We start from the raw sequence: 12,983 nt of genomic DNA, 5'->3' as shown, positions 1-12,983 counted from the left end.
CAATTTTCTACCTCCATGAAAGCTATAAATTCATGGAAGGGAATAGCACTACCTAACTGTGGCAGTAGTACACAAACAGTGGGGAATACAGGACAGATGCCATCACCATATTTAAAATTTAAACCACGCGAAGAAAACAGCCATATGCGGAAATTTCATATTTAAATCCACGCTGAATATCTGAACTTAATAGGCTTTTTGATTGAGTATTTGATGTAGCCAACTGGTACATACTTAATAGTAAAAAGTAAACAGCATGCAGTTTACCAAAGCTGTATGCATAAGCAACAACTCCCATTTTTAGGAGTACAGGAGAGGTATCCCACCTCGGACAAGATTACAAATATCCAGAGATGTCTTTCCTTCGGAATAATCCGTCTGGCTTAAAAAGGCACCAACAAATATGACAAAAATACTACATTGAAGCTGGTTGAATGGCTTACATATTGAGTAAATAAAAAGCTTAGCCAATAAAGCCGATTATGTATAGAGCCGATTACGATTACGACGTCATACGAAAAGTCTATTTTCAATTCGCTGTCGGAATTCATTGTCCCTAAAATTTTTATAAATGTAAACTTGCCTCGTTGGCCGCTCAGACACAAATTCATTGGGTGTAACATTAACTTAATCGAATGTTTCTATTTCTTTCATGACGCCATAAAAAGGTCATGATCCCAAGATAATAGGATAAGGTTAAGTTTACTCCTTTTTGAACTGATTTGGAAAAGATTATATATTCAAAACTCTAAATAAAGATTTGACAATTAAATATGATACCACTTGTGGCAAAAAAATGACACATTTTGTGACACATTATCGAATCTGAGATGACACAAAAAGCACATTTTTGGAAAAAATATGACACACTCCTTAAAAAAAATTTGGCAGCCCTGGGTGCAGTGCCGGGGTTTCTATACAACACTAGCTGTTGGTGGGGCCCCCCAGGACACAACTTACAACCCTTGCCCTGAGGGCTGTAGGACGTTGGCTATCTCAAAATTTAGATTGGATGAGTTATTAGCGCTATGTACGAGAATAGCACTGCTGCGGCTAAGATAGGAAAGGAAGTTAGTAGCATTATTGTATTCTAGCTTCATTTATATGGGTCATTTTGATAGACTTTGCCACAAGATGCACAAGAAAGTCAATAGGAGAACACAGAATAAAATGGCGAAGTAAGGCTTTTCTGGACTTAGATTATGCTGATGATTAAAGCATCCTAGATGAAAGTGTGAACAAAATGAATAAACTTTTAGAGGTTTTGTAAGTCAAGGGTGCTCGAACAGGTTTGAAAATTAATTTTAAGATGACTAAGCCGTAAATGCTACGAATAAGTGCAGATAAAAAGGTGAAAAAAATTAGGAAGAATAGGAAGACAAGTTTGGGAACCAAGATTAAGCGTTCTGAAGATTAAGCTCTTAAAACCGGAGAAAGATTCGCTTGATGTTTTCCAGAGAAATTGACTGCGGATTGTCTTGGGTACCCGACTGACTGACTGTATTTCAAACAGTACGAAATGAGTGGATCAATCCCGCTTTCTAGGGCTATAATGAGAGAAAGGTTAAGATAGCTAGGGTACGTTCTGAAGATGAAGGATGACAGTTTGTCAAAGATCGTCCTTGTTAACCAATCATTCTTGGGCTAAATGGAAAGCAGGTCGTTCTGGGTTGCGGTGGGACGATCCTGTAAGGAAAGATTTAAAGGAAACTGGAACTTTATATGAGAGTGAAAAGAGGAGGGCTTTGAATAGATTGGGATGGAGGATGAGTGTTCGCAGTTGTGTTTGTCTCAGGCGGTTTGGTGCTGCGGTGAGATGTTGTTAGCAGTAGTAGTAGTATTAAGACCCCATTTACCTACTTCTATATGAAGATGGAGTTTATTAAAACATGCATTTTATGTTTAAAATTATGTTTCGATACTTTAAAAGCACATATATGTATAAATTTCCTTATAAATGAACTCTTAAACAGCCCTCTATGATATTCCAATGCCTCACTAGCTGCGGGGAAGGAAAAAACGTAAAAAGATAACTCCCCTCTTAAAAGTGATGGTTCCGTATCGTTCTGAAACGTGGGCGATTCGGAAGATGATTTGTTAGATATTTTTCTGACGAATTTTCTACAGATTGGTATGGGTACTGCTTTGACTAACCATATTTCAAACAGTAAGCTCCACAAATATGTGGTTTATTCCGCTTTCTAGTGCTATAATCAGATACAGGTTGAGATGACTAAGACACGTCCTGTGGATGGAGGATGACAGAGTGCCAAATTTCGTCCTTTTCGGCTATCCATCCAGGGCCAAATAAAAAGCAGGTAGTACACGAATAGGACAGGAAGAAATCATAAGAACGGATTCAAAGGAAATTAGAGCTTACATGGAGGATAAGAGGGAAGCTTTGAATAAATTTGGGTGGAGGATGAGCGCACTCAGCTATGTTGACCTCGGGTGGTTTGGTGATGCATGAGTTTGAGCAGCAGTTGCAGTAACCCTTTAAGCCTGAGCGCAAATCTTAAAATTGTCTTATACAAAATTAGATACTATATGCTTCTTCACTTAAATACCACGTTTTTAAGAGTTAAACTGTCTCAAATTACGTGTTTAAGATCTTAAAAGGGCAGTCGAGGAGCCAATTCACCTTGTTCTTTTATTTCACCACCTTACTACCATATTTGTAAACATTCAACAAACGTTCATTTGTAAACCAAAGATCGCATAAGAGTTGTTCACCCTGAACTTAAAACACGATATTGATGGACGAAAATTTATTCGACTCATACATAAGAGCTTGCTCACATATTAATATATAAGAGCTGGAAAGGTTTTCACTATTTTGTGAGTTTTGTGAACTCACAAAGTTTTGAGAGTTTTAATAAAATTTATTTCATTTTAATAGTATTGTTACACAAAACAGAACAACAAAATAATTTGAGTACTTATTACAAATTCAATTAAAGCTCTTGCATACAGAATACTCATGGTGTCACAAAAATCCCTTTTCAGCAAATCATTTTCTTTATTTCAAAAATACAAAAACTTGTTAAGTCGCAAATATCAATTGTCTTATCTTAACTAAATTGTCAGATACTTCGAAACATAGTATAACGCCATATCACGAGCTCCTACACTCTTATACAAAACTACCATGTTAGCAGCAATCTCTCGTGATAGGTCCATTGTCGGTAGTACTGGAAGCTCTTTAAGTGCTAGTCTGTAATAATGTAAGGCCAAATGCAACGCTCCAATTTGATGATAAGCACGACCAATATTGTACGTTGTCTCCTGTCCAAAACCACGTATGTCACTATAAGCCTAGTAAAAAAAAACAGTTAATAATATTGCTAATAATATATTCAGCTTTTATTTTAAAATCATATTTGGTTAGCCTTAATTTAACTTTCGGTCGAAAGTCACGTTTATCACTATAGACCTAGAAAGAAAATAATATCTATATATATATATAAATAAGTTGTCTGTCTGTGGATCAGGTGACGTCATGTTTCTGTGTCGGCTGACGTCATGTTTTCGACTGACGAAATTACATTGGGACACAAATGACGACCAGGACACCGGCACATAGGGAATATAAATGACGACCGGGACACTCAAAGAGAGAGCGACCGGGACACAAGGAATGTTCAATTAGCAATCAACAAAACACCGTCAACAAACCATCACAAATGACGACCGGGACACAGGGAGTATAAATGACGACCAGGACATAAGTAAAAAAAAACTAAAAAAAAAAGTAAAAACAAACTAAAAACTAATAAAAAAAACTAAAAAAGCTAAAAAACTAAAAAAACTAAAAAATAAAAAAAAGGAAACAAAAAGAAAAATAAAGGAGAAAAACAAAACTAAAAAAATAAAAATAAAAAAAACTAAAAAGAAAAAAGAAAAAAAAACTAAAAAAAACTAAAAAAATGTAAAAACCAAAAAAACTAAAAAGAAAAAAAGGGGAAAAATACAAAAATTTATTTCATCATTTACCATTTCAAAAACGAATGTATATACAGACTGGGACACCGGAATACAAATGACGACCGGGACACAGGGAATATAAATGACGACCGGGACACAGGGACACAACTACAACGGGGACGCCGGGGGGCACAAGGGGATATATAAATGACGATGGGGACACAGAGAATGTTCGATTAGCAATCACCATCGACAAAGCTCAAGGGCAATCATTAGAATAATGAGGTATAGATCTGAATACAGATTGTTTTTCCCATGGACAATTATATGTTGCATGTTCAAGAGTCGGTAAACCCGACAATCTATTTATATGCACAGACAATGGGACAGCCAAGAATGTTGTATATTCGCAATATATATATATATATATATATATATATATATATATATATATATATATATATATATATATATATATATATATATATATATATATATATATATATATATAAATATATATATATATATATATATATATATATATATATATATATATATATATATTTGCGAATATACAACATTCTTGGCTGTCCCATTGTCTGTGCATATAAATAGATTGTCGGGTTTACCGACTCTTGAACATGCAACATATAATTGTCCATGGGAAAAACAATCTGTATTCAGATCTATACCTCATTATTCTAATGATTGCCCTTGAGCTTTGTCGATGGTGATTGCTAATCGAACATTCTCTGTGTCCCCATCGTCATTTATATATCCCCTTGTGCCCCCCGGCGTCCCCGTTGTAGTTGTGTCCCTGTGTCCCGGTCGTCATTTATATTCCCTGTGTCCCGGTCGTCATTTGTATTCCGGTGTCCCAGTCTGTATATACATTCGTTTTTGAAATGGTAAATGATGAAATAAATTTTTGTATTTTTCCCCTTTTTTTCTTTTTAGTTTTTTTGGTTTTTACATTTTTTTAGTTTTTTTTAGTTTTTTTTTCTTTTTTCTTTTTAGTTTTTTTTATTTTTATTTTTTTAGTTTTGTTTTTCTCCTTTATTTTTCTTTTTGTTTCCTTTTTTTTATTTTTTAGTTTTTTTAGTTTTTTAGCTTTTTTAGTTTTTTTTATTAGTTTTTAGTTTGTTTTTACTTTTTTTTTTAGTTTTTTTTTACTTATGTCCTGGTCGTCATTTATACTCCCTGTGTCCCGGTCGTCATTTGTGATGGTTTGTTGACGGTGTTTTGTTGATTGCTAATTGAACATTCCTTGTGTCCCGGTCGCTCTCTCTTTGAGTGTCCCGGTCGTCATTTATATTCCCTATGTGCCGGTGTCCTGGTCGTCATTTGTGTCCCAATGTAATTTCGTCAGTCGAAAACATGACGTCAGCCGACACAGAAACATGACGTGTTTCCCCCACCAACTAGGTGGGGGCGCTTCGCGCCCCCCCCCAAGCCCCCCCGCGCGCGTAAGTCGTTACGCGCCATAATAGTTACGCGCCATTGTAGTTGTGTCCCTATGTCCCACCTGTGAATATAGATATATATATATATATATGGTTTTAACTACGTAAAACTTGCGAATATACAACATTCTTTGCTGTCCCATTGTCTTTGCATATAAATAGATTGTCAGGTTATCCCCCTGTTTCCCCCGGTGTCCCCGTTGTAGTTGTGTCCCTGTGTCCCGGTCGTCATTTATATTCCCTGTGTCCCGGGTCCCGGTCATCATTTGTATCCCGGTGTCCCGGTCTGTATATACATTCGTTTTTTAGTTTTGTTTTTCTCCTTTATTTTTTTCCTTTTTTTTTCTTTTTTAGCTTATTTAGATTTTTAGATTTTTTAGTTTTTTTTATTAGTTTTTAGTTTTTATTTCTTTTTAGTTTTTTTGTCCCGGTCGTCATTTATATCCCCCTGTTTCCCCCGGTGTCCCCGTTGTAGTTGTGTCCCTGTGTCCCGGTCGTTATTTATATTCCCTGTGTCCCGGTCGTCATTTGTATCCCGGTGTACCGGTCTGTATATACATTCGTTTTTTAGTTTTGTTTTTCTCCTTTATTTTTTTCCTTTTTTTTCTTTTTTAGTTTATTTAGATTTTTAGATTTTTTAGTTTTTTTATTAGTTTTTAGTTTTTTTTTCTTTTTAGTTTTTTTTGTAGTTTTTACCTTCTTTTTAGTTTTGTTAATTTTTTTTTTTACTTGTGTCCTGGTCGTCATTTATACTCCCTGTGTCCCGGTGCTTTGTTGATTGCTAATCGAACATTCCTTTTGTCCTGGTCGCTTTCTCTTTGAGTGTCGTCATTTATTTTTTTCTTTTTTAGTTCTTTTAGTTTTTACCTTTTTTAGTTTTTTTTTAGTTTTTAGTTTTTTTAGTTTTTTACCTTTTTTTAGTTTTTTTAGTTTTTTAGCTTTTTTATTTTTTTTATTAGTTTTTAGTTTTTTTGTAGTTTTTGCCTTTTTTTTTAGTTTTTTGTCCTGGTCGCTTTCTCTTTGAGTGTCGTCATTTATTAGTTTTTTCCTTTTTTTTTAGTTTTTTATTGGTTTTTACCTTTATTTTAGCTTATTTTTCATTTTTTTCCTTTTTTTTAGTTTTTTTTTATTTTTTATTTTTTTTAGTTTTTTACCTTTTTTTAGTTTTTTTAGTTTTTTTAGTTTTTTAGCTTTTTTACTTTTTTTATTAGTTTTTAGTTTTTTTTTGTAGTTTTTGCCTTTTTTTAGTTTTTTCAGTTTTTTTTTTAGTTTTTTATCGGTTTTTACCTTTATAGTTTTTTTAGTTTTTTAGCTTTTTTATTTTTTTTATTAGTTTTTAGTTTTTTTTGTAGTTTTTGCCTTTTTTTAGTTTTTTCAGTTTTGACGTCGCCTAATCCAGTTTTTTCAGGTGACGTCACCTGACACATCCATCCACACATCCATCCACACATCCACAGACAGACAACTTATTTTTATATATATAGATATATATATATATATATATAAAAATAAGTTGTCTGTCTGTGGATCAGGTGACGTCATGTTTCTGTGTCGGCTGACGTCATGAAATTAGTTGTCGTCATTTTTGTTATGACGATGCTTAGTATATTGTAAAACACATTAATTTGGTTAATAATATACCATTTAAAACACCAAAATGAACATGCTGGAGTAGTCACTCGGTGAGAGAGGGTGTCAGAACGGAGAATGAAGGTCCCAGGTTCAAATCCTGGTTAGGCTAAAAAAGGTAAAAAACTAAAAACTAAAAAAAAAAACTGAAAAAAACTAAAAAAAGGCAAAAACTACAAAAAAAACTAAAAACTAATGAAAAAAATAAAAAAGCTAAAAAACTAAAAAACTAAAAAAACTAAAAAAACTAAAAACTAAAAAAAAAACTAAAAAAAAGGAAAAAACTGAAAAATAGAAGAGAAAAAGAAAACTAATAAAATTAAGAATAAAAATAAAAAAAATAAAAAAGATAAAAACTAAAAAAAAAAGTAAAAAGAAAAACGAATAAAGCTAAAAAAAAAAGGTAAAAACCAATGAAAAACTAAAAAGAAAAAAAGGAAAAAAACTAAAAAAAAAATTTCATCTAAAAAACTAAAAAAAACTAAAAAAGGTAAAAACTAAAAGAACTAAAAAAAAAAAAAAAACCTAAAAAAAGGAAAAAAACTGAAAAATAAAGGAGAAAAAGAAAACTAAAAAAATATAAATAAAAATAAAAAAACTAAAAAGATAAAAACTTCAAAAAACTAAAAAGAAAAAAGAAAAAAACTAAAAAACCTAAAAAAAAGGTCAAAACCAATAAAAAAAACTAAAAGGAAAAAGAGGGAAAAAATTAAAAATTTATTTCATCATATACCAATTCAAAAACGAAGGTATACCGGGATGACGACCGGGACACAGGGAATATAAATGACACAACTACAACGGGGACGCCGGGGGGCACAGGGGGATATAAATGACGACCGGGACACTCAAAGAGAAATCACAGACTGGGACACCGGGACACAAATGACGACCGGGACATAGGGACACAACTACAATGGCGCGTAACGACTTACGCGCAAGGGGGGGCTTGGGGGGGGGGCGCGAAGCGCCCCCACCAACTAGGTGTTGGGGTGGCGCGAAGCGCCCCCACCAACAGCTAGTATATATATATATATATATATATATATATATATATATATATATATATCTATATTCACAGGTGGGACACAGGGACACAACTACAATGGTGCGTAACTAATATGGCACGTAACGACTTACGCGCGCGGGAGGTTCGGGGGTGCGCAGCGCCCCCACCAACTAGGTGTTGGGGTGGCGCGAAGCGCCACCCCAACAGCTAGTATATATATATATATATATAAATAAGTTGTCTGTGTGTCGAGTGACGTCATGTTTGTGTGTCGACTGACGTCATGTTTATCGACTGACGAAATTACAGACCGGGACATCGGGACACAAATGACGACCGGGACACCGGGACATAGGGAATATAAATGACGACCGGGACACTCAAAGAGAAAGCGACCGGGACACAAAGAATAGCAATATAGCAATCACCATCAACAAAGCACCGGGATACAAATGACGACCGGGACACAGGGAATATAAATGACGACCAGGACACTCAAAGAGAAATTACAGACCGGGACACCGGAACACAAATGACGACCGGGACAAAAATGACGACCGGGACACAGGGAATATAAATGACGACCGCGACACTCAAAGAGAAATTACAGACTGGGACACCGGGACACAGGGAAACAACAACAATGGGGACGCCGGGGGGCACAGGGGGATATATAAATGACGACGGGGACACAGGGAATGTTCGATTAGCAATCACCATCAACAAAGCTCAAGGGCAATCAGTAGAATAATGAGGTATAGATCTGAATACAGATTGTTTTTCCCATGGACAATTATATGTTGCATGTTCAAGAGTCGGTAAACCTGACAATCTATTTACATGCACAGAATGGGACAGCCAAGAATGTTGTATATTCGCAAGTTTTACGTAGTTAAAAATATATATATATATATATATATATATCTATCTATATTCACAGGTGGGACACAGGGACACAACTACAGTAGCGCGTAACTAATATGGCGCGTAACGACTTACGCGCGCGGGGGGGGGGCTTGGGGGGGGGGTTGCGCGAAGCGCCCCCACCAACTAGGTGTTGGGGTGGTATATATATACCACTGGGGTGGTATACTAGGTATATATATATATATATATATATATATATATATATATATATATATATATATATATATATATATATATATATATATATATATATATATATATATATATATATATATATATATATATATATATATATATATATATACTCAAGTAATTACTCAAGTAAAAAATCCCAGTACTTGTACTCTACTTAAGTAAAAAAAATTCTAAAGTACTTAATACTTATACTTAAGTAAAAAATTGAAGTACTTAAGGGTACTTAAGTACTCAAGTACTTTCTTCATGGCACAGAAAAATTATGCCGGCATACCGCAGGGCCGATGGGACGAATTGAACTGCCTATATGTTAGTGGATGAATGGATTTTAGTCTTTGAGAACAGCGGCTACCGGCCAGGCGCGTAATTTCAAAAAAGGACGCTATCATGCCAGAACTACCATATATGTTGAACGGAAAGTTTTTTGTGATAAAGAGAAAATTCAGAAGGATGGTGCAGAATCTATAGTGACCCCCTATACGAGGGGGATTATCTGTGGATTATCGGCAGGGATTCCGGTTGCAAATTTTTAATTTTGATTAATGAAATTTTTTGCTTTTTTTCTTATTTCCTCGGCTGCCTAGTCTGGGGTAATACCATTTTGCTCACTTTCTGGGCATTTTTGTTGGTAAAACTACCTGAGCTTTTGAAAAAGTCTAGACAGTCAAACCCAAGACACAAGCAGAGACAGTTCATTTTTGTTAGCCCAACTGTCTTAGTTTATAATTGGGTTCACTTGCATAACATTCGAGGCAGATAGGAGGCCCTTGTAGGCTTTGGACGCTTATTCCCCTTGCAATTTCAGTCAATTTGTTGTTCAACCAACATTAAATTAACTTTTTATTAGTGCAAATGTTAAAGTTTATAAGTTGAATCAATTGCCTTGCTTGACATTCATTGCAGAATGGTCCCATTCTGGCTATAGACGCTTGTTTGCCTCTCATTCTCGTTGATTTTTGAATTAAAATGGAATAGTTGTGGGCATCAAGTCATGGCTAATTGTAGAAAAGGCCAAGACAGATAGGCCAATTGAGTGAGAAACAAATGTGGCATTAATCCCTTCTTATTAGGATTGTATAAAAATGTTGTTAGTTCATTTGTTAATAGATATGTCTATCTATTATCCGTCCATGCGTCATTGCTAGGGCAGTAGAACCAGGGTAGATAGCCAAAGAGCTAAGATAGTGGTATAACCTATAGTTTTCCAAGTGTTTGGTTAACCAAACACTTGGAAAACTTTGGCCTGGCGATGAATGCATTGATCTTAGTGATAAAGAAACAACTCTTGATAATTCTGGCAACCGTGGCCATGAAACCAGTTCTGTGAAGGTGGAGGTTTTATATTTGAATGAGAGGCAAAAGGAACTATCTGTGCTCAAAGTGTACCCAAGGGTAATGAAAGTTTTCAGGAAGTACAACTGTATCATTCCTTCGTCTTCATCTGCAGAACGGCTTTTTTCGGTAGGTGGTCAAATTTTTACTCCAAAAAGTAACATGCTCAGGATGGTATGTTTGAAAAGCTTCTGCTCTAGAAAGGAGCAACTTAGAAATTAAGTTAAGTTATGATGAAGCTGTAATGAATGTTTTTGTAAATTCTTTTCTTTTTATATCTTAACTGAAGTAAAATTCGATTTTTCGTGAAACAATTGATTTTTTCATGAAAACTATCGATTTTTCTGAAAAGCGGTCTATTTCCCGGCAGAATCTTGCTTATTTTGTCTACTTGGAAAGGAAACGGATTTTAAAGAAATGTCTTGCCTGTTATTTATTGTAAGTAAGAATTTAGTGCTTGAATACTTAAATACTGAAGTAAAATCGAAATATTTGAGTACTTAAGTACTGAAGTACTTTTTCAAAAGTACTTATTACTCAAGTAGATTTTTAGATAAGTACTTAATACATGGACTTAAGAAAAAAAAAGAATTACTTGGCACAACACTGATTCGGATATTATTTAAGACCATATTTTGTTAGTGTTATTTTAATTTTGACTATCTGTTTTTGATGTTTCATTCCCAAAAGATATCTCCTTATTTATCTCGAGTCTAAGCATAAACTTTTTTCAAAAATAAATAACACTATAAACTGCTATTCAAAATATGCTAAACTGAGCCCATATTTGGCTAATCGCTACATTTTTTCATGTTTAAATACTTGATTTAACTCTCTTTTTTTGAAAAAAGTCAAACCCATTAAAACAAAGCTGTTTCTTCCCATTATGGAGCTTTATAGATTACAAAAGGACGTTTGTTTCAGTTGAGGGTGACTGTATGTAGGAAATGCTCAAGTAATACCTAAATATCTCCAAAAATTGTGAAAATGATTACAGCGTTACACAAAAGACGACAGTAGTATGTTAAACCTGTGATGCTAAAATCCAATTTTTCAAAAGGGCGGCTTCTGTCTTTTTAAAATTATGTACTTTCTCAATTAATTTTGTTATTATAATGAATCTGAATAGAGTCAAAGCAGAGGTTATAGGTACAATTCAAACACAATGACTTAAAGAGCAAAGAATGCTTGGTCAGTCCTTAACATTGACAAAGAGAAAAGCAGTTCCTAAATAAGCTCATTTCACCATCTACACTACAAGATGAAGACCTTGAACTAGTTGGGGTTTGAAGTACATCAGCAGTTAGATTTGCAGTGAGGATGATATAGCAACAAAGATCAACTTGGAAACTCAGTTTACTACCGCATAAGACAGAGAACTTAGATCTGAACCTCTAGAAAGAGAGACTTTTTAAACATGCCTGTTTATAAGGACTTTTCTCACAAGGAGTGATGACTGAGGTAAGTGTAGCCAAGACACTTTACGTGTGTGTTCTGTGTTGGCCTCGGGAAACTTAGGGCCAAGACGAACTGTTAGTAGTTGCAAGTAAAGCCATGAAGAGGAAGGTCGTAACCAATTTTGTAAATGTAAACTATTAATCCTTGCTTTAGATTAGGTAAATGTAACTTATGTTTCAACTTTGAAGTCTACCTCAAGACACATCAACCTAAAGTCAGCTAACCCTACAATGTCTTTTAGACATAATAGAAATTTTATGAGAATGTTTCAAAGAGAAACCCATCTACCTGGAGTTAAGTTCTACCTGCCCTACCTTCTTCTAGATATCCGTTGAGTTAAAAAAGAGAATATATACACACAAAAAAAGTTCAAGCAACCCCCTTTAGTTATCTCCAATCCTAAATCTACAACTGCTAACCTATCCTTTACAGGCAAAACGAAAGTTGTACACTCTGACAAGCAATATATTAAAGAATAAGAAAATCAATATTTTACCTTTAAAAAGGAGAGGCCTTGGGCAATGAGACTTTTCTTCTTAGTGGTGTGCTTTTGACACGCAATATGCAAATGTGTACATCCAATCAAAAGAAGAACCAGTGGATTATCTGGATTCATCTTCAAAGCCTTAAAGTATTCGGAGAGGGCGTATTTATATGTTCCCGCCCTCAGTGAAGAGTTTCCACAGAGTATAATAGCTTGTTTACTGTCTGGATGAGCAGTCGTGTATCGCACCAAAGATCGAGTTAATCGAAAGTCCGGACATTGAGAGCAAAGCTGAAATCATTAATTCTATTGAAGAAGAAGCAATAAGTGAAAATACTAAAAAACAAAGAATATTTAGTGTTGAACAGACGTATCGTTTTGTTTGAGCGCTTGAAGAGCAATGGGTAGAAAAGATTAGCGGTTTTTTTTAAGAATCCAGTGCTTCTGAGAAAAATGTTGTAAACCACGGACTCTGCAACAAAAGACTGCACTAGTTCAATTTAGCATTTCAAGTACAAAGCAATGGGCCTTTACTTCCGCGACAAGCACTTTTATATTAAAA

The 12,983-nt window shown here is 34.6% G+C and overlaps 1 protein-coding gene across 1 annotated transcript in view; it reads right to left on the bottom strand.

Moving 5' to 3' along the window:
* Positions 1 to 2,999: 2,999 nt before the first annotated feature.
* LOC136041795 (general transcription factor 3C polypeptide 3-like) overlaps positions 3,000 to 12,983 on the bottom strand; it is a gene marked incomplete at its 5' end in the record, with an annotated part of 171,234 nt that continues 161,250 nt past the window's right edge. The window contains 2 exon segments of the mRNA XM_065726550.1: positions 3,000 to 3,315; positions 12,434 to 12,712. Of these exon segments, the coding sequence (XP_065582622.1) occupies positions 3,076 to 3,315; positions 12,434 to 12,712 (519 nt within the window).

The sequence above is a fragment of the Artemia franciscana genome, unplaced genomic scaffold, assembly GCF_032884065.1.
Source record: "Artemia franciscana unplaced genomic scaffold, ASM3288406v1 PGA_scaffold_38, whole genome shotgun sequence".
Taxonomy (NCBI): domain Eukaryota; kingdom Metazoa; phylum Arthropoda; class Branchiopoda; order Anostraca; family Artemiidae; genus Artemia; species Artemia franciscana.
The sequence above is the reverse complement of the archived record's forward strand: the minus strand, read 5'-3'. Positions and strand labels throughout refer to the sequence as shown.